Source organism: Podarcis gaigeae (assembly GCF_964106915.1).
Source record: "Podarcis gaigeae genome assembly, chromosome: 2".
NCBI classification, from domain to species: Eukaryota; Metazoa; Chordata; class Lepidosauria; order Squamata; family Lacertidae; genus Podarcis; species Podarcis gaigeae.
This window is the reverse complement of record NC_139679.1, coordinates 40,108,323-40,130,045: the sequence shown is the minus strand read 5'-3', so window position 1 is coordinate 40,130,045 and position 21,723 is coordinate 40,108,323. Positions and strand designations below refer to the sequence as shown.

At 41.0% G+C, this 21,723-nt stretch overlaps 1 protein-coding gene across 4 annotated transcripts in view; it reads right to left on the bottom strand.

Moving 5' to 3' along the window:
* TBCD (tubulin folding cofactor D) overlaps nucleotides 1–21,723 on the bottom strand; it is a 121,596-nt gene that overhangs the window by 52,532 nt on the left and 47,341 nt on the right. For all 4 annotated transcript variants that reach the window (XM_083725803.1, XM_083725802.1, XM_083725801.1 and 1 more), the window contains exons 15-16: nucleotides 8,190–8,346; nucleotides 2,411–2,468 (exon numbers count right to left, since the gene is read on the bottom strand). In XM_083725803.1, the coding sequence (XP_083581929.1) occupies nucleotides 2,411–2,468; nucleotides 8,190–8,346 (215 nt within the window). The remainder of the gene's footprint in view (nucleotides 1–2,410; nucleotides 2,469–8,189; nucleotides 8,347–21,723) is intronic.

Sequence of the window (21,723 nt, the reverse complement as noted above, 5' to 3'; positions counted from 1 at the left end):
AGTAGAAAAGAGATAGAAATGGGGAAATCATCAGAGAAAAGACACAAGTGAAGAGGCATGTCTAACACAGAGCCACTCTGCACTTGTTGTGCCACCAACAAAAGAGGATCTGTGTTAACTTCAGAAAGGTAGGAAAGAAGCCAGAGGGATGGATCTCTACCTACTCCAAAGATTCATGCAAACTGACATACATATAAACAAGCAGTAAAAATACATAAACATGCAAATGAATATGCACACAGTTGGTGCAAGGAGGTAAAGCCTCTATTTCCTCTCCCCTTCCACTCATGTGTGCGCACACAGAAGCATTACATATGTACAGCTACACCTCTTGTTGGTGAGGATGAGACAGAGTGAGGGATACCCTCATCGCCCTGACAAGCTAAAATGCTTGCAGTGATGGAACAAACTCCTTAGTGCTACACTCAGTTCCTCCCCTTGAGTCGCGTGGCTGTTTAACAATAGTTGAATAGGTGCTTGCACTATGGAAAAGCAAGTGGTCCTTGGTCCATGCATGGTCTTGCAGGATCCCAATGATGGTCTGATAGCAAAGGGGATCTAGTTTTTAAAATAACTAAGAAAGTTTCATATGTATTTTAAAGAACTGTATGAGATTGAAAGGTCCAGTTTCTTAGGGGGAAGTCTATAGAATTCATTGGTACAAAGTGGCTGGCAATGTCTTCTCTTAAAAGTGCTTGGCTTTAGAGTTTACAGGAAAAAAATTGAAATGTTTATGCTATATGTAGCATTTCTTTTTACATGTGCAAAGTGTATAGTCTGCTTTGTTTGTCTTGCAACAGCCAAGTGAGATAGACTATTATTTCCATCTTACAGAGGAAAAGCTGAGACTGCTATATCCATAGCCTTTATAAGCAGGAACTACTGGCAATCCTTTTAGCAACAAAAAATAAATGAAAGTGAAAACTACTTTCACATATTTTATTAATTTATACACATACATGCAGTTGGAGTTTTCAATCTCATAGAATATATTTATAAGTGTTACAAGCTTTCAATCTCATACAATTCTTTGTTGCAAAAAGGAGTGCCAGTATGGTTGGACATGAAAGGAAGTCTGTGTGCAGTGTTAGCCTGCAGCTATGATTGCAGCATAACCCATCGTGGAATAATCTGTATGATTAAAATGCTGGAGTCTGATTTCTTCAATTAAGGTTTCTGATCCTCAAGCTATGAGATACAGTACAACCTGGAGAAGAAGCACTCGGCCACAATGGTTGTGGACTCCTGCATATGACATTTGGCCATTTCAAGCTGCCTGCTGCAATCTTTGCTGCTGTCTGACCTGCTGCTGTTGCTGCTGCTGCCCCCTCGCAACCCTGGCCAGCTGCAGCTGGAGGGTCTCTGGCCACAGCCCAGGAGGAGGAAGAGAGGAAGAAGGGGATTGTCAAGGGGCAGTTGAATCCTGAGATTGTGTGTGTGTCTCACACACACACACACAGAGGCGGGGGGGGGAGGGACAACTGAACCAGGCATCTGTAGGAGCTGTCCCTGTGAGAGGGTCACTTTTGTTGTGTAGGAAGGGATACCCCCCCAGGGCCAATGGTAACCTCGCCCCCCCCCCACTGCACCTCCTGCCCCCAGTGTCACTGCTTGTCACACTGTAAACTGAGAGAGGGGGGGGAGCAGGAAACAAGGGAGTACAGAAGATCAAAAAAGAGGAGAAAATAGCCATTGTGAGATGAGACAGAATAAAGATTAGCTCATGAAAATGGCCTCAGCCTTCTCCATTTGTGGATACAAGGTTGGGGAGAAGAGAAAGTCAAGGGTACTGGGCTGGGTTTTTTGGAGGGGGTTTGTTGTGGTGGTGGTGCTGTTGGCTTTATTTTCATCTTTATTTTCGATCTTGTTGAGATTTATGTGGAAATTGTTCAGTTTGGTTGTGTATTTCTGAAGGTTGTATTTATTGTTCATTACTACTTTTGTTATGTTGTACTTATGTATTCCCCTCATGTTAGGATCTGCCTTGAGGGTGGTTTGAACTGTGGAAAGGCAGCATACAAATAAATGTATGTTATGTATGGCAGCCATGTAGGAAAGGTAGAAAAACAGCTTTAAAATGCGGAACGCCTGCACAGGCCAAATGTGGGCAGCTTATTTCAATACTGGAAACATAAAAGTCCATATAATCCAGATATACGAAAATATTTAAACTAGAAATCACCTTAAGATTTGTATACTCAGAACCTGAGTTAAGCTACAATCTGACAGACAGAAAAAGGGGGGGGGGTAATTTCTTTCTGATTGGAAAGTAATTATATAAAACCTTTAACAAACTGATATTGCATGTTAGAAAAAGCTTCCTACCAGTAAACTGCACGGCTCAAAAAGGCCACAGTAGTGTCATAAAGTATCAGAAACATTTAGAACATATTGCAAACTCACAACTTACCGAGGCAGCTCTTCTGCAATTAATATCACGGTCAAATATAGCAGTTATAACCAGGGCACTGAAGACAGAAAGAAGGAATATATAAGAGTAATTGACAATCGTAAGAATTTCAGTGTATTTTTTTTTAACACTCAGGCCACTGCAAAGTCAGGCATTCATTATCATGAGTAGCTGAGATCAGGCAGCCCCCCTTCCCTGTTGAACCTCTGGTGCTTGGTGACAAACTTTTCATTCAGCAGACATTTTGAGCAAGTTTTTTTTTTTATCTTCTGCTTCATTTTTCATTATTGTATCCTTTGTAGCCATAATGTACACCACTCAAGGGTTGTATCCAATGCTACTCCTATGCAGCGTAAATACACTGAAGCTAATGGACATGACTAACTTAACGTTGACTTAGGTTCATTAATATTGATAGGTCTACTCTTGAGTATTACTTAGCTGTATACAACCCAGAGGCTACAGCTTTATGTACTTAAAGTTCCTTGGAAGAATATTTCCTGTATTCTGTATTTTCTGTACTTTCCATATTCTGGGGGCACCACCACTATTTGACTGAGATCTGCCTGGATATACAAATCTCATTACATAGTTTAAGGCACACTACAGCAACAATGAAGAAATGGGCCACAATGTAATTAGCAGGGTCTATTCTACAATGCTGTACAACATTTATTAATAACCTTGGCAAGCATACTTAATCTCCCTCTGGCTGGACGGAAACTCCCCTTTGTACCCGCAGTGTGGGGCAGGGAGATGTTCACAAGTGACATGACCAGAGGCAACCTGATCTGAGGGATCATCACCAGGACAGCTAGGACATCCCAACCCTCTGTGGAACCTCACTGCTTATAGCAAGGTCAGCAACTTTTGCACTGGGTAGACCAGAGCAAATAGTTTCTAGCCTGCCTTTGGTCATCATGAAAGGAGGCCCAGATGCAGAGAAGTGACAATTTGTAGCCTGCAATCACCACCAACCCATTAGGTCCTATTTTAGATGCTGGTTAACAGAGCCAAGAAATCTTTTTTTACTAGTTCTTCAAATATTGAGGGAGAGGACTAGGTTTCTGCCTGTTGTGGAATTGCCTAGTACTATGTTATCTTTTGTATTGTTTATTAAGTCAAAATGGCACTTGGTCATTAAGGTAAAGGCAAAGGGACCCCTGACCATTAGGTCCAGTCATGACCGACTCTGGGGTTGCGGTGCTCATCTCGCTCTATTGGCCGAGGGAGCCGGAGTACAGCTTCCAAGTCATGTGGCCAGCATGACTAAGCCGCTTCTGGCAAACCAGAGCAGCGTAGGGAAACGCCATTTACCTTCCCGTTTACCTTCCTTCTTTCGAACTGCTAGGTTGGCAGGAGCAGGGACCGAGCAATGGGAGCTCACCCCGTTGTGGGGATTCAAACTGCTGACTTTCTAATCGGCAAGTCCTAGGCTCTGTGGTTTAACCCACAGCGCCACCTGCGTCCTCTTGGTCATTAAGCAGGTACTATAATTAGGGGCAAGAAGGGGAGGTGGGCTCTCCACAAAATCCACAATACCAGGCAGAAGGTTCATAGTCACGCAAGGAAAGCATTGTGATGCACTAATAAGCAATTACACCATGAACCCATGCTTACAGCATCTGATTAAGCTATCACCTCCCTTCTATTAAGGGAGTTTACATGAGACTCCACCAGGATTTCCCAACATAATGGAACAGCCAAAGTGGGATTTCTTTCACAAGAAAGGAATAAAACATGTTTTGACATATCAGGAGTTAATTGCATCTGATTTCCAACAGGTATGGCAAAGAATGGCTCACTCTTTCAAGTGTCAATGATACTTCTTATGTAGTATCCTAAAGCATATTAAAACTTTTGTTATGACATTATATTTGCTTTGCATAACTCAAGAGACAAAAAAGGTATACTGAAACCTCCACAATGAGGGTTGGCAATGAATGCTGTTTGTGGGTAAATATCATATTACTGAAAAACATTTTTCCAACAAATCTAATTTTCATGGATGCGGAAGTAAATCTAAGACAGCCATCTTAAATTTCACTAAATCAAGGTCCTGGAGCTCATAGTACTATGACTCTTGGATGGAACACAGTGAACAAAAAGTCATGGAAATTTGGGTTCATACTGTGAAGCTAAATATCTGGGTATCTAATGTAGTTCAGTCAGCAAGGAGCTTGTACATGATGATGCAGATTATTTCATAAAAATTAGATATGTAAGTTAAATAGCCTTCTAGCTTGTAAATTAGGTGCCACTGCTACTGAACACAGTAACATTCAAAGCCAGGAAAATCTGCCCACTTTCCACTGCAATCTGTTTAGTTGCACACCCTTTCACTAAACAAAAGTTGGTGTCACTGTTTCCATTTTGTATATTTAAGCCCCAAGAAGTTTAAAAGGCAGGGCAGGGCAAGCAATCGAAAGTTTCGGTCCTGACCCCCTACTTCCTTCACCTCCACTATTCTGACAAAAGAAGAGGCAGGACTAGGTGTGGTTTTCCAAGCCAGGCACTGCCTTGCTACACAAAAAGAAGGAAGTGAGAAACATTTCTGTCTTCCCTACTGAGAAGAATTTATGTGCTGTGTGGGTGTCCACAAGTTGCAGAACCTTCTCTGTGGTAGCGTGAGTCTTAAGAAATGCCCAACCCAAGGAGGCTTATCTGACTCTTGACACAGGTGTTTAGGCAAACACATGGCTTTTCAAAAAAACAAAAACAAAACACCTTTGGGATAGCTGGGTTTTATATTTACTGCTTTGCTGTGGTTTCAGTGAAGGTTATTTCCTCTTTTTAGGAATCACTGCTGTTTCTATTATATGGACTTGGTTTGAGAAGAACAGTAGGGTATATATTTACGGAAATGAATATATTTGATTATTCTGTGTTTAGTTTTATGGTTAAGGACAGCTGAACCCTGGAATGCCAAAGATGACAGATGAAGAGGAACATGGAGAAAGAGGGAGCTGGCCTGCTTGATCCCGATCATTCATTTAGCACCATTCATATTATCCTGGAAGTGTACATTAGCATCAGGAGATGCACATGTTGCTTCTCAGGCTATGCAGCAATAAAATGCTCAGGTTCAATGCTGGCAACCAGCCAGTCTCAATTCTGAGCTCTAATAGTGGAAGTGGTTTTGGAAGGGTGAGAATTTTTTTTAAAGGTATCATGCAAGTCTCCATGCTGGCCGAAGCCCCTGAAAAAGAGCAATCCTGTTGGGCACCAAACTCACCATCAGTTACAGCGAGTATTAACACCATTTCTGGTATTAATCCTTGAACAGAAGGTTCTCTGTTTCTCTTTGTTGGTAACCACTCACATTACAGTTTGCCAAGTGGAAGCACACTTGCCCTCATTTGCTCTTGGAGACAGTCATGATCTTTACAGGTTTGCTAATTTGGGTGTACAAAGGAGCCACTGGGGTCAAAAGCAATGCCAAAGTCATTATGACAGAACTATGAGTAGGCAAGAAGAGACGCAATGTTAAAAGGCCTCACTGAACTACTGCCACAAATCCTTATTTCTGCAACAAAAGCCAGACACACACGTTGTGAAAAATGGAGTCTGAGAGTGCAAATATGTTACCCAATATGTAACAGATATTACTTTTAACACGAACTAGTCAGACAACAAATTATATTCCTCATGTACAGGTTATTCTCAACATTTCATCAGAGCACAAGATGTAGCTCTGAGCAATATTCATATTTCCTGATTCTGCAGGCTAATCTTGCCCCAGAGTCAAGTGGCTCCATTTACCTAAGAGCCACACCTTTCTTTTCTTTTCACCAGGCACTACTCCAGGGAAGACTAAACTGCCTGCACTCCCACAGTGTCATCAATTTCTTCTGAGCTGCGGGTTAGTACTGTTCTCAAGCGTAAGTAAAGGAAGAGCATTCATGTCTTCACAACAGTAGACCCCTTTTCATTAGCAACACAACAATACAATTATCTAGTGATTCAACTAAACATAATTTTTAAGGATCTTTTAAGATTTATAGAAACCCAGCATACAACAAACCTAGCTTCCTGCGCAGCAGCATTTCAAAAAACATTATGCTATTTGGTATACAACTGCTTAGTGAAAAGATACTGATTTTCAATTACGGCATGATTATAAGGAACAGCCTAAATTGATTAACCAAAACAACTGGAGGGCGCCAGATTGGGGAAAGCAGCATTTCTGAATTTTACCTGTCTACAATTTCCTTTTTCCCACAAGTACAGAGATCAGTAACACTTTGTTCTTGCCCGAGTGCAAGTAGGAGCAACAGTACATGATCCTGGCTTAGGGATATGTCCAGACTGAGGATTCATTATTTGTTTTGCTCAAACAAACCTTTGCTTCAAATCCCTGGTTCCAGTGTATGCTAAACCAGGGATTATGGTTTGTTGCTGCTGCTCACCCTAGGGGAGAAATGAAGCAACAGCAGCTTACTATGACACAGAACTGCTGCCACAGAATGCAAAGTCCTAGAAGATCACATCATGTAACCATGAAAGAATTATTTCAGTAAAATGTTGCATACTGTACATGAGCAGCAGATTAAAAATTGCAGGTGTACTATTCTATGACCTGATGTGCACTGCAATATTTCTTCCAATTAATAGCTGAGGCAAGAAGGCATGAGGACATTTGCAAGATTAATACGTTGCAAAATCTTGAAGGGACACAATAGATCTCAATAACTGTACAAATTAAGCCCATCTCCATGCCTATATCCCTTAAGTTTACTTTCAGAGAGAGTTACATGCGAACTATACAATGAAGTTCAGCCTATTTCAAGATACCGAATTATTCAATTTTGAAAGGTAGCAGAATTTGTTTCTGGCTAAATATATGACTCTTCTCAGTCAGAATGAGTGACACACCTAAAGTTAGAACTGAAGAGACAAGAAAGTAAAGGCATATGATTAGTGTTTCTGGCTGTAAACCAAGGTGTGCTAATACAGGTGAAACTGTGTGTCATCCTGTGAAAGTTCCTGATTCTCAGCATAGAGCTTCATTGCTCCCACACTACATTATTCCGGGAGGAAAAGACAGATAAACACACAGCTTTAGGGCCTCATTAGAAGAAATGTATTTCTCAGAAATAGGATGTTGAAGTATTTTCAACTAGTGAACTGCCTAGATGGAAGATTTGTAGCTAAACACCAAGTTGCCACCAATATCTTTAGACTCTGGCTAAAAAATTGATTACATAACAACTGTGTAAACACACGTTCCATTGATTGGAGATCTTGTAACATTTCTTCAGCTAAGATCGCTTGGGGTGAATTCTTCTTTAAGTATTCAAAAGAAGCAAAAAATGATGTTTCTCACAGAGTTGACGTGCATGATCAAAAACTTTTAAAAATTGCCCCCAGAAGAATAACATTTACTTATTACAAATGCTTCCTAGGCAACTTTTCATCTACAAAGACACCAGAGTAGTATACAAAGGTAAGGAAAAATAAAACAACCGCCCCCCAAATATAATACAATATAAATTTAAAACATCATAAACCCAAAAAACAATTAAAAAAAACACACAAGCAGAGCAGACTAGATACATTCATTCAATGGTAGAATAACATGATTTCCGAGACAGACATGTAACAATAACAGGTTCCAGTTTTACCAAATTATTTTGAAAGTGGTAGGGGACTGTTTTTGTTTATACTGTATTGACTTGTAAGCACTACTGAAATGCAAATTTATTCCATAGTTCATTTTCTGAAATCTGCCCCATCTATATGAAACAGATAAACCAAGCATTTCACTGTAGTAACTTACCTTGAAATCTGATTGACAAATGGTCTCAGTTCTAAGGGGTCGTAGGCACGAGCAAAAGCCCAACATACATAACAAGCAGAATCCCGAACGTTAGAGCCGACACTGCAAGCTCCTCGCTTCTCATCGTAGCTCAGTCCTTTTAAAATCACAGGAACAACTGTGGAGAATTTTTGAAATAAGAAAAAATAAATGGCATGGAAGTCATTCAATGAGAGAGGAATAAGGACAGTTGGTGAATGATTTGTGCAGGTGGTGACAGTTCTGTAGCAAAGGGGCAAGTTCCATCTGAGATGCTTTTGTTCCCTGTAGCCTCATCCTGCATCAGTGGGGAGAGACAGTACAAACAAAATGGAGGAAGAAGGTGTGAAGAACTGCCTTGCTATTAGAGGGAAACTTAAACAAAAACTGCAGCAACAAACACGTCAACAAGTGGGAAACGCTCATTCAGGTGCTGGAAGGGATGAAGTGCACATAATCATTGAAATAAAATTGTGTTGTTTTTGTTTTCTAATTGAGAAATTCCAAGCATTGCTGCAAGGGATAGGGGAGCTTTCCTGAGCCTATTTTTCCTATATGTTGAAGGTCTGAATGAGTGCTTATGTAGAATAGCATGGAAGCTCAGCTAGCAGTACCTGGGCTTTCTACAAGGCAGCTCAGACCTGGATGGAAAACAACTACACCTTCAGGGGACAATATGCTTTGAGTTTCTATTCTTTACAAAGGTAGCTTTTCAATGATGGCTAAAACAAGAAAAATCATTAAAACAATCAGAAAACCTGATCTCAGAAGTCAAGATTACCCAAGAATTGACTCAGTGGCTGCGTTCAGACATCATGGTAAACCATTGTTTATTGTGATATCTCAATGCTTTGTCTTGTGTTTTGTTTACATTTCAGAATAGACACACAATATATTCTATCATTTCAGAATAGACACACAATATATTCTATCCACTGTATCTTGAAACCTGCCAAATCCATGTAAATGCCATTAAAAAGAAGTTAATGGCATTCAACCAAGGTTTGTATTTCTGATTCCCACATGTCCATACAAGAGTTAAGAGCCTTTTGCATTGCAAGCCAAAGCATTATTACTCAGAAGTCCTTGGGAGTGAGCCCCACTGAACTCAGTGTCTGTTAACATGCAGTAGATTGGGCTGCATGCTGTATTTACTGATTAAATGATTCAAACAATATTTACAGTTATCTCAACACAGATAAAATTCTAATGCTACAATAACATTAAGATTAAAGTTTGACTGAAGAACCTTTCTTTCTAGCCTATCATCTGTCTAGTTTTATTGCATAAGAGAGTCTTCACTTAACTCCCTTCCTCAAGCAGAGTACATCTTGCTCCCTCTTGAGATGCAGTTAGCATATTCTGCACTTGACCCACCTTCTACTGGTGTTGGCGAGACTTGGCCAAACCAAAAGGTGGGGGGTGTGGTGTTGCAGACACCACCAATGAGCTGACTGGCAGCGCTGCAAAACTTTACAGATAGCACTTTGCTTGTGAAAATGTAAAGATCAATTGATTGTTGGTGCAAGAGCCATACCAGCAAAAAAGGTCACATGGTCTGTAAGCGGTGGGAGAGATGATGCTCAGGCCTACAATCCACATCCAGTTCCCCATTCCTGCTCTAATAGTTGCTAGACGCATGTAGTGCACAGTTTGGCCAAAGTTAAGTACTTTTGGATCTGGTTCATTTTAATGCGAGCTAAGTATCTGTTCAAATTTTCTCATCAAATCAAACTGGTAACTTCTCGTTTCCTCAAAAGCATACACTTATTATTATTTATCAGTTCAATGTGCAAAACTGCTTTATAATGAGCCTGATCTGAAGCTGACTCAGGGCAGATCAAAGAAAGCATTTCATATTGCCAATTACGGTGCAGAGCTAAGGTTCAAATCTCTCTTCTTAGCCCAATGCTGAGATGGAGTGAAGAGGCCCCCAAATCTTGCCAGGGGCTGGTGGGCTACTTGCAACAGCCTGGTGGGCAGGATATGGTCCATGGATTTCCTACTATTGATCGGGACGACTCTGGGAGCTCACCCCGTCGCGGGGATTGGCACTGACAACCTTCTTATGTTTAGACCACAGTGCCACCAGTGTAACTCAAAGAGGAATTAGATAGCAATAAAAAAGAAATAGAATGTGCCATTATTATTATTATTATTATTGCTAAAGAGGAACTAGATAGCAATAAAAAAAATGTAATAACTGGCTTTCAAACCACCCCCTGTATTTCATTCTAATTTTAAGGAATCGTGCACAAAAGGTTGAAATTATATAAGGGGTGTGTAACACAATGAAACCAAGGACAAGACAACAGCAAATACACTAAACAGCAACCCTACGGTCTTACAGTTTTTCTTTTCTTTTTCTTTTTTGGCGAGGCTGAGGAAGCTTCTAAATTAAACCTTTCACACAGTTCCAATGGTCCGATGCCAAAACCTACCAACCGCACAGGTTTCCCTACAAGGCTTTCTCTTGGCATCTGCCAGTCAGGTAATATAGTTCAAACATACTGCTTACTGAACAGTATGTAATTTAATCAACTGCTGTAGCCTACAGAAATAACAGCCTGCAGGGGAAATAAAAGTCACTTAACTCTTATACTTCCCCTTCTTTCTGTGGTGAACAGGTGAGGGCCGGGGAGGGGGGGGAGAGGCATAAGCTTCAAGTATTTCTGTTTTAGGAGGTACACATTCTGATGGGGGACACTTCATGCCCCTTCTAGGCTAGTTTGTCCACCCTACACACACACACACACACACACACACACACACACGACACACTCCACTGTCTCTCAAGGCAGATGATGCCAGCACAACACAAAACACAGAAAGTACACAACACAGGCTTGTAATGTGTTCAATTAAAATTGGGAACTTCCTCACAGAGATGTGGTGTGATGTGGTATAGTGGCTCAGAGACTTCACAGTGCAATCCGACTGTACAATGCCTTCTTCCCACCAAATTCAGTGGAGCTTACTACCAGGTAGGTGGAGTTAGGATTGCAGTTTAAGCCACAAACTGGAAAATCTCTGGTTGGAATCCCACCTATGCAATGATCTCAATAGACAGCCTTAGGCAAGCTGCCCTCTCACAGTCCTCACATCTGAAATGAAGGGGTAATACCGCTGTCCTATTGACTGCAACTATGTGAAGCACTTTTGAGACTTGAAAGCACTGTATATCAAGGTTTTTTGTTTTTGTTTTATTAGCCTCTCTATCAACTTTGACACCATTAAGTCGAGCATTCATGTCTGGGAATTAATACAAATCACTGTACTCTTGCATTATTCCCTGTGGTCCTACTTTTTTAAGGTGTTAGCTTGTAGTAACTTTAGAGATCACATGGCTTTGATCCTTTGCATCACATGGCTTACGAGTATGAACCAGCAAATGCCTATGGTTTCACATAGTGTAGAGGAGTTCTTCATGACACATGTAATATTTTTAACATGTAACAGTGCACTCAAAATTTGATGCAAAGACAGTCCTTTTCAAGGATAAGTAATCTCCCCCAACTCTTCCGACCAGCAGGAAAGACAATAGCAGAAAATTGGAAAAGGCTTGAATAGAATCAGCTGCCACAGATCTGTTATTTGCACTGGTGCAGAATAATGCTTTATTGTCACAGAACAGGGCTAGTACTAATTCAGTATTGGAAAAAGTCGTTTTTAGCTGTGTGGAGCAGTGGTTAGAGTGTCACACTACGGCCTGGGAGATCGGGGTTCAAATCCCCACTCAGGCAGGACTGGGCGGCCTTGGGGCAGTCACTGCTGCTCAGCTTAACATACCTAACAGGGCTGTTGTGAGGATAAATGGGAAGGGCGTGCCACCTTCAGGTCCCTGGATGAAAGATGGGGTGTAAAATTAATAATAATGATAATGGTGATGATAATAATGATAATAATGATAATAATAATGATAATAAGTGCCTAAGATGAAAAACACGTCCTCTAAGGAGGACGAAGAAACTGCTTTTAAGAGGCACAAAATTACCCTACAAGGGAAAACCACATCGCAGGACCAAAAGTTTGGTATTCTCTTTTTTGTTTGGTGAAAGAAAATAAAACAACCTGACAGCACTAAAACTGTCTTTAAAAATGTAGTTTAACTTGTTCCCAAGTGTGTTGAATAAACTGGTGGAAAAAAATGGATTTAACTGGTTATACAAGAACACAAAAAAGCCCCTGGAGGCAGTTTTTGAAAATCTGCTGTAAATTTTTTCTTGTGGAGATTAAACATTACTGCTACTGATATTACTGTTTACGATGTACTTTCCACTTCAGACTTAAATAAAACCAGGGGGAAATGTTGGTTTTTCTAACAAGTGTAGAAAGAAAAGCTCTATTGATCATTACACGATTCTTCATCTTGGGAAACACAGATGAAAGGTGTCAGGCAGGAGCTACAGTGGTACCTTGGGTTAAGAATTTAATTCGTTCTGGAGGTCTGTTCTTAACCTGAAACTGAGGTACCACTTTAGCCATTGGGGACTCCCACTGCCACCATGCGATTTCTGTTCTTATCCTGAAGCAAAGTTCTTAACCCGAGATACTATTGCTGGGTTAGCGGAGTCTGTAACCTGAAGCGTCTGTAACCTGAGGTACCACTGTACTACGTTTTGTACTTCAAGAAAAGGTTAGGCATCTGAAGAAGCAATTCCATGTCATAATAAAGTTGTTGATTATGTAGGCCATACATGGAACTCATCTTAAACAATGGTTAAACAATGGTTTAGTGTGGCATGGTTATTCCCCCCCCCCCCCCCAATGCTTAAGCAATCTCCCCTCCCCTCTTCTCCTCCCATATATACAAGAGTGGCAATTCAGAAGCTTTCACTTCTGCTTTTAGCAAAAGCACGGCTTCCTACATCATTCCAACTGGAAACTATGGTTAAATATAAAGTATGATTAGTTAAACAAGCCTGCTTCAGAAACCATGTTTTGAAGGTGGCTTCTTTTAAACTAGCCATAATTAATGTCAGCCATAGTTTTTTCCCCCCTTCAGATAACAGGACTGAAAGTGCAAAGATTCCCAAGGTTGGGAGGTGGCTAAGCTCATTTCCATTGCATTAAGCCATGGTATAGCAAAATATCCAAACATGGCCATAGAGTTTATCAACATGTGTCACTTTTGGTATGGTTATTGCCTGTAACCAATGAAAGAAGATTTTCTCATGGTCAGGGAGGCTGGGTCATAATGGGAGAATAAACTCCAGTAACTCAACTCTGAGGATTTTACTAGGTGTACTCTGAGCAATGCATTTTAAGCCTTAAGCAAATATAACTAGTCAGGAGTACCACAAAATTTCTGACACCAGGATATGGGCAGTTGACAGTTCAAAGGATCAGAGGAAAATAAGGCAGGGTGAGTACTGAGGAATCTTTGGGTCTGCTGTTAGGATAACCCAGAACACATTCAGCAGCTAAGCAAGGTATGCTGGCTCAATTAAGCTGCTTTGGAGGCCTGGCTCTCACATATCATGACATACAGTACAAGTTTTATTCTCTAGTCCATTCTGTTGTTGCCCACTAAGAAGAATGACTGCCTTTATCTAAGACACTGTCAAAATGTGTGTGTACATGCACACATTTTGTGCTGGAACGATGGACAGAAATAAAATCTGAGATATATTATGTACATGAATTTGCCCAGGCTTGTGTAGTTCTTTTCTTTTCTTTTTTGGTAATATATGCTATTAGCTATTTTGAACTTGGCAATGTATCCAGACCAACAAATGATCTTAACCCAGGATAAGCCTCTCTGTGATATCCTCTCAAAATAATGTTATACTCAAATCAACTGTTCAAACATTCACAGTTCATTTCAAAACAATTCACACTCCTATTATCAAAATTGAAAAAGTACCATTAACTTTTTATGTGGTGGTAAAGATATACATAACCAATTTGACATAACCAAAAACATTATCATAAACACAAGTTTTCAAATTAAAAGAATTGCTATGTGACTAGCAGGTTGCATATATTGTACATGGAAAACTGACAGAATCCAGATTCACTTGTTGAGTTTCAGCATTCTTTTTTAAAATGCAGTCACCTGTACGTGTAGCCTAGAGGTATTAATGAGCACCTGTTCTATCCGACCATCCTTAACTTAACATTAACTACAGGTTGCAACAGGAAGCTCTGCTTTGAATCCCATGAAACACAGAAACAACTTCTGCCTTTCCATCACTATAGAGTTCAGAAAGACCTTTTTAATGTAATGAAAAAAGCACCCTTTCCTTGTGTTCTTTAACTCAGTTTCTGAACAACCGTCAACCATGAGCATTATAATATTTTCTAAATAAAGCTACGAAAGGAAAAGGAAAATAAAAAATCCCCAACGAATTTCTAGAACGTTGAGGTGCTAGCCAAAGGATTTAATTGAATACCGCCCATAGTATTCTATTTAGCCAAGTCCTTTCTCCTGCAAGCAACATGTAAATGTGCTTCCTTGTGCTGAATAAGTTCTGTGAATCTGCCAAAAAGTGTTGTTGTTTTTTTGTTTAAAAGAGAGATTGTCTAATCAGATACGACATTCTTGGTTCAGATCCTGTACAATACAATCTCTTCCAGGTTTGCTGTATGACCCCTGGCATCTAGGAAGGCCGCTTTTCTAGAGGGCATAATGTTCTGCCTTTTTATGCATGTGCAGGGGACCATAAATTAATTTATCTCCTCAGCAGCAACAAGTGACTCCCTTCAAGCAAAAGCCCTGGCCATGAAAGAGAACTAACCTCCTTTTCTGCAGGCAGAATGTGGAGGAAGCGAAAGGAGGCTCTCCCTTCCTTTTATACAAAAACCCATCCCAGTGCTATTGCCTTCTGCAGAAGCTTCCCAGGAATGGGAAGAAACCAGCCATCCTTTCAAGAGAATTCAAGCCAAGCCAAAATTTGGGAACCCCTATGCTTGTGTGCTGAACCTGGGACAAACTTTACACAATGTGCAACAGAAAGAAAAGGAGAAAGGGAAAGACTCCCAACTCGTAGCTATTTCATTAAAGGCCATGTTGGCTAATTCACAGAAGTGGTAAGAGAGAGAAAAAAGGTTGTATGAGCAAAATGTCCTTCCACATGCCCTGTTTACTGAACAAAAAAGTTGTATGTATATTTATCCTAATGAAGTGGCAGAAATGCGCACCCACTCTTTGTAAAAGTTCTGAAATTACGGGGAACATACAACTCCTTTCACTGCTTCCATGGAACATAGAAACCAATCTAAGTAATTAGGAATTGGGAGCAGGACATATACATAAATAGGTAGTGTAGTGTATCAATGCTTACTGATCAGTACAAATGGGATAAATTAAGTTTGGAAGCAAAGAATCCTCACCAACACAACTGTAACTTGGTTAGTTTTGTCTGCTGATCATTAGCTGTGCAAGTCAAATAGTCTTAGACCACGGGTCATGCTGGCTGAGCTGTAGTCCAACATCTGGTTATCACCTGCCCTGTGGTTCTTTCATCTCAGTCTGCTTTCTTTTTCTATATGTTCAATATTCGTTTTGCCTATTCTTTGCCAACCTGACAACAAGAGAAGTGGGGGCCATCTCTAGCATCATGCTTGAGAGACACAGCATCTCTTAACACTCCATCTCAAAGTTTCATGGCTAAGAAATTCAGTGATCCTATCCAGTGTCCTTACAGCATAAAGCACCCTGCTAACTAATGTTAAATAGGAAAAGCACTAACAGACCAACATACTGAGTCTCAAATCAGCCAGCAGCAAGCCCCAGCTACAAGTGATCCACAACTTAATTCTTATGTTCCATGTCAGAAAATTTAAGATGACTCAAGATGTAAACATTTTTTATTTCCCCCCAATAGAAAGCCTTTGTACTACCTAGAAACTAAGGGTATTATCTAGCCAACTTGCTCTGACTTGTAACATGCCACCAAATTTGGAGATTAGAAGTCATTAGGAAGGACAAAAGAGTGTCTCAAAAGGTGTTAAATGTAAGTCAGCAATTATGCAAACAGGACTGAGAGAGGACACTTGAAAAGAGATTGTGTAATTTTTTTTTGCAAGTTTAGGGGTACAGCTAGTTCTTAAACTGGTTTCTGCTATTTATCCAAGGTAATACTGTCGTATAAAATGGATCTGAAGGTGTAAGAAAGTACCATCAAGAGAAGATTATATATGGGTCCAGTATACCTGAAGGAGCGTCTCCAACCCCCCTCATTCTGCCCGGACGCTGAGGTCCAGCGCCGAGGGCCTTCTGGCGGTTCCCTCATTGCGAGAAGCAAAGCTACAGGGAACCAGGCAGAGGGCCTTCTCGGTAGTGGCGCCCGCCCTGTGGAACGCCCTTCCAGCAGATGTCAAAGCGATAAACAACTACCTGACATTCAGAAGACATCTTAAGGGAAAGGGAAAACTTCAGGGAAGTTTTTAACGTGTGATATTTTACTGTATTTTTGGTTTCTATGGAAGCCGCCCAGAGTGGCTGGGGAGGCCCAGCCAGATGGGCGGGGTATAAATAATAAATTATTATTATTATTATTATTATTATTATTATTATTATTATTATTGGAACAGACAACAAGCTGAAATATGGCTACATTCTTCTAAAGAAGTCCCATGCCTGTGATAATGTTATTTTCTTCTGTAAAACTGAACTTCCAATATATTTCACATGTCTCCAGAATTTATACTAATGAAAATACACTTTCTTTGAGAGGATACAGTTTCTCAGACACATCTGAGAAGAACATTCTGAATGCCTATTCTCAAAGCACACTGAATCTCAGAAGCTAAAGTTTGTTTTAAGTGATACAGGTCCTTAGCTACATAGTGGAACCTGTGTACTTTTAAGCACAGCAGCTTTGATTAAAAAGAAGACAGACAGACACCACTTTTCCAAATGACACTCCAAATGTGCTGGCATTAATTCATCCCAAGTGCCGCACTGTTAGGAGAATAACAATGATAACAATCAGCGTTGCATCAAGCCTGGAATTATATCGCCTCCAATATGACTATTGCGTTCATCTTCTTTTAATGGGTGTCACCTATCAGGTGACTGGTCTACATGCTTATAATAATTATACAACGCTAGATGAGAGGACAATAAATTCACCCCAACAATGGAAAAACAGCTGCCAGTATCAATTTGACCAGGACCAGTTATATTCATTAGTGAAGAAAACAAGAAGCATCCTGTCTCCAGGGCTCTACTCCCTGAACTTGCATATCCCGGTATTTTGCTCTATTGCCTCCAGTTTAATTCAATGCCTGCTGCACCTGCACATTCTGCTCTACTTCAGCTACAGCCCAGTTGAGCAGGTCTGCCTAGCAGCTACCACTTCCAGGGAGTGGCTGGCTTTTAATAAGCTCTTTGCTGCGCTAGGATCATGCCCAGAGGCCAACATCGCTACCCTGGCTTCCCTCTGATTCAACAGCACAAGAAACAAAGAAAACTAAGACAAACTTACAGAGTATACAACAAGGGTTGTCAAGCCTCATCAGGTCCTTTGGGGTCCCAAGCACGAGCCACATCTGCCCAATCATATCCCCCCCCCCCACAAAATACTGAACCATCTTCAGGTCAAGAACAAGACAGGGCAAAGATTGACCTACTATCATCAACCACTGATTTTCTATGCACCAGTCCCTTCTCCAGGCCATTTAAAATTAACAGCAAGGAGTTAATGAGTGAAGAATATTCAATGTGCCAACATGTGGAGTCAAAAGGGGAGAGGGGGGAATGGGGGGGTGTCCTTAGTCAATGGAAAAGGACAAATGGATAACAGGATTAATGAAGCTGACAGGATGAGGCAAGCAACCCTTTTTTTACATGCAAGAGGATTTTAGAAGGTAAACAGTGGGAAAGGCGCTTAGGATGAAAGAAAGCTGCAGTGTATGGTCAGGCTTAGAGCTGACAACTGTGGTCTGCAGTAAGGCTAATGAAGAAATTTTGAAAGGCAAGGTGTAGAACAATGGCATTCTGATGTTGATTAGTGACGAGTATATTTAGATGTTTACTACAGATCCTACTACAGTGGTACCTCGGGTCAAGAACTTAATTTGTTCTGGAGGTCCGTTCTTAACCTGAAACTGTTCTTAACCTGAGGTACCAGTTTAGCTAATGGGGCCTCCCACCGCTGCACGATTTCTGTTCTCATCCTGAAACAAAGTTCTTAACCCGAGGTAGTATTTCTGGGTTAGCGGAGTCTGTAACCTGAAGCGTCTGTAACCCGAGGTACCACTGTATCAGCCCTATCCCCCAACAAACCATAGGTTTGATATATTTATTTATGGGGGAGGGGGATTATGAGCATGGGCTCTGGAAAATGTATTTGTTGGATGGGATGATCGTGCAAGATTTTGTGGGCTTGATAGTACAGGCAGTGACCATTTTGTGCAGGGGTTCTGTTCCCAGCCCCGCATGCATCGGCGGAGCACGTATAAGCAAACCCCCCATCCCTGTTCTGTCTTCTTCTGAATCCAAAACCACCTTTTCATTGGTGACTGCATGTCAACTGGACACACCTAAAATAATCGTCAACAGTATATCCACCATAAAAACTCTGGGGACTCTCAGTTGACAGTCTGCTGTGAAAACACCTTAGAAATTATTTATATCATTTAGAAAGTAGATGCTAGAATGTATTGTTAAAAACAACAACAGATCATATCCTTGTTCACATGCATAACAAGAAGGGAACTGACAATACAGTGGGGAGGAATACACTCAGCAGAATGCCCTCTTAGCACAAACATGTCTGCTTACTTGATGGAACAAACAATCTGCCCTCTCCTTCCTCCCATGCTGTTCTGGGGGTTCTCTCAACCCTCCCCCACAGCCAATGGGGCACATGAGATGGGAGAAAGCACAGCTGCACTAGAGGAAGTCCTTGCATGGGTTTCTGCTGATGGGGTTCATTAGTTAAATCCCACCCTATATTATTAGGGGATGTTCACAAGCCTACACTGTGTAAGGCACAGCAGGGGATCTCAAACCAGGACCTTCAGCAGCTTACCTTCTGCACCTCCAGCACTTTGGGTCCTTAACAGGCCACACAGACAAGACCTGAAGGAAAAGGCAGGCCTCTAGGCTGTCATTCCAACCTGAAAAGAAGCAGCAGACCTCCTAGCCTACTGTCATCTGATTCTCCCAGTGAATCAGCAGGCTAGGTCAGCCCATTAGTCCATCCATCTTCTCTTTGAGCACAAGCATTCTACTTATTCTCCTGCTCCTTCAGATCATGGTCACCCTTCAAGCCCTCTACTGCTTCCTTCAAACTAAATCTGCCTGGCTCTTACTCTGCACTTGCCTATGACCGGTGAGCTTGACAACGATACCAGGAAATGTCCTAGAACAGAAAATTAAGCAGTTGGTCTGTGAACACTTAGAAAAGGGTGCTGCAATTGTTAAGACCCTGCAGAAGTCTAGTGTCTATTCTGCTTTGGTCAGACCCAACCTGGTGTACTGTGTCCAGTTCTGGACACCACAATTTAAGAAGGATATTGACAAGCTGGAACGTGTGCAAAGGGGGACAACCAAGATGATCAAGGGTCTGGAAACCAAGCATTATAAGGAATAGTTGAGAGTTTGGTATGTTACCCTGGAAAAGGGGAGACTGAGAGAAGGCATGATAGTAATCTTCAAATATCTAAAGGGCTACCACATGGAAGATGGGGCAAGTTTGCATTCTTCTGCTCCGGAGGGTAGGACCTGAACCAATGGCTTCAAGTTACAAGAAAGGAGATTCCAACTACACACAAGGAATAACTTCCTGACAGTAACAGCTGTTCAATAGTGGGACAGACTTCCACAAGAGGTAGTGGGTTCTGCTTCCTTGGATGTTTTTTAACAACAACAACAACAACAACAATTTATTATTTATACCCTGCCAATCTGGCTGGCCAGCTGCCATGTATAATTTAACTGAGATTCCTGCATTGCAGGGGGTGGACTAGATGACCCCTGGGGTCCCTTACAACTCTACAATTCTATGACTCTATGAACCTTGAACATTTGATCTGGTGCCTGACCATGTGTTGGCCATGTGCATTATCCTTCTGATCCTTAATACCCTGTAATTCCTTGGAATAGATCTGTGTATGTATGGTTCTTCCATTGTGACAAAGAAGCTTAATTTTAGCTTTCAGTGGCAACCTTCTCAGAGATCTGTGATGATGCACCTTTTTACTTGTAAAGGAGAGAAATTAAGGAACCGAGGGAGATCTCATATGGAACAAAAGCAGCTTCCCCTCTTCTTGACAGTTCTAGTGTGGAATGGACAAATACAAAATGGTGTATTGGACATTAACTTCGGCTTCATAAGAATTTCACTCATCCTTTAAAAACCATACACATACTACTTATGGCTCCAATGCTAAATTTTAAAAAGCGTGTGCAAAACATCTGTCAAAATAAGAGAAGCCAGTGAGCTAAAACCGGCATATCTGAATGCTGCACAGAAGGCAAAATTCATAAATGTACTCATAAATGTACAATTCATCTTGAGTTGTTTTTAAAGTAGAGGGCACATTTTGCCTTAGTGTCCACTGTGATAGACCACAAGAGATGAAGTTGACACTTCCGTTTCCAGTCCCATAACTAGCGCCGCAAGAAAATTTACACAAAAACTTAATGAAAGTCTGTGCTTCTGTTGGCTGTGAATCAGTACCCTCTCTACTTGCCTCTTGACCGCCCTGCACGTAACTAGTTGAGACAGAATATAGATGAATATAGTTGAGACAGAAAACAGATGGATGGCAACTGCATCCTGCTGCAAGTGTTGTCCACCCACATTTAATTACTTTCAACAGGATGGGAAATTTGATGGGTTTCCAAGTGCACATCTCCATCCTGCCACAGCTAATCACCTATGCACTAAACAGAGGCCAGGTAGCATTGGCTCATTTGTTTCAGTAACCAAAATGCACTCTCTTTCTCTCTCTCTCTCTCTGTCTCTGTCTCTCTCTCACACCCCTTACAAACACTGCTGTAGGCAGCACCTTTCATGTGTATGGAGAGGGAGATTTTGCAAAAAAAAAAATACTAAACAACACAGGGTTTTATATATAATTAACAACAAACACTTTCAAATTATGCAATTTGAAACAAACAATTTTCAGATTATACATTGTGCATGGTTAGCAAAATAGATTGTGCCTTCACTTTGGGTATAGACCGATCTAAAAACCATATAAAATAAAATAAAAACCCTTAGACTTACTCATTCACAGCTATAGCTTTGTAATTTAGTACTTACTTAGTCAGCTAACCATGTTATAACTGTATACAAGCCACAAAGCACACTACCAATTCTACAAGCACATTACCAATTCTACCAAAGCACATTACCAATTCTACACTGACTGTACTACATGGCTCTCTCATTTTACTTACAATGGTACTGGATCTTAGAAGGTTAAGAGAGTCTTTCAGGTAGCCTCCATAATGCTGCCCTGTACAACAGTGTTGCTTGTGGCTCTATCCCAGTGTTAAAAAGGCAACTAGGATAGCCCAGATCCCACAAACGGGGGAAGAGAAGAGTCAATGACA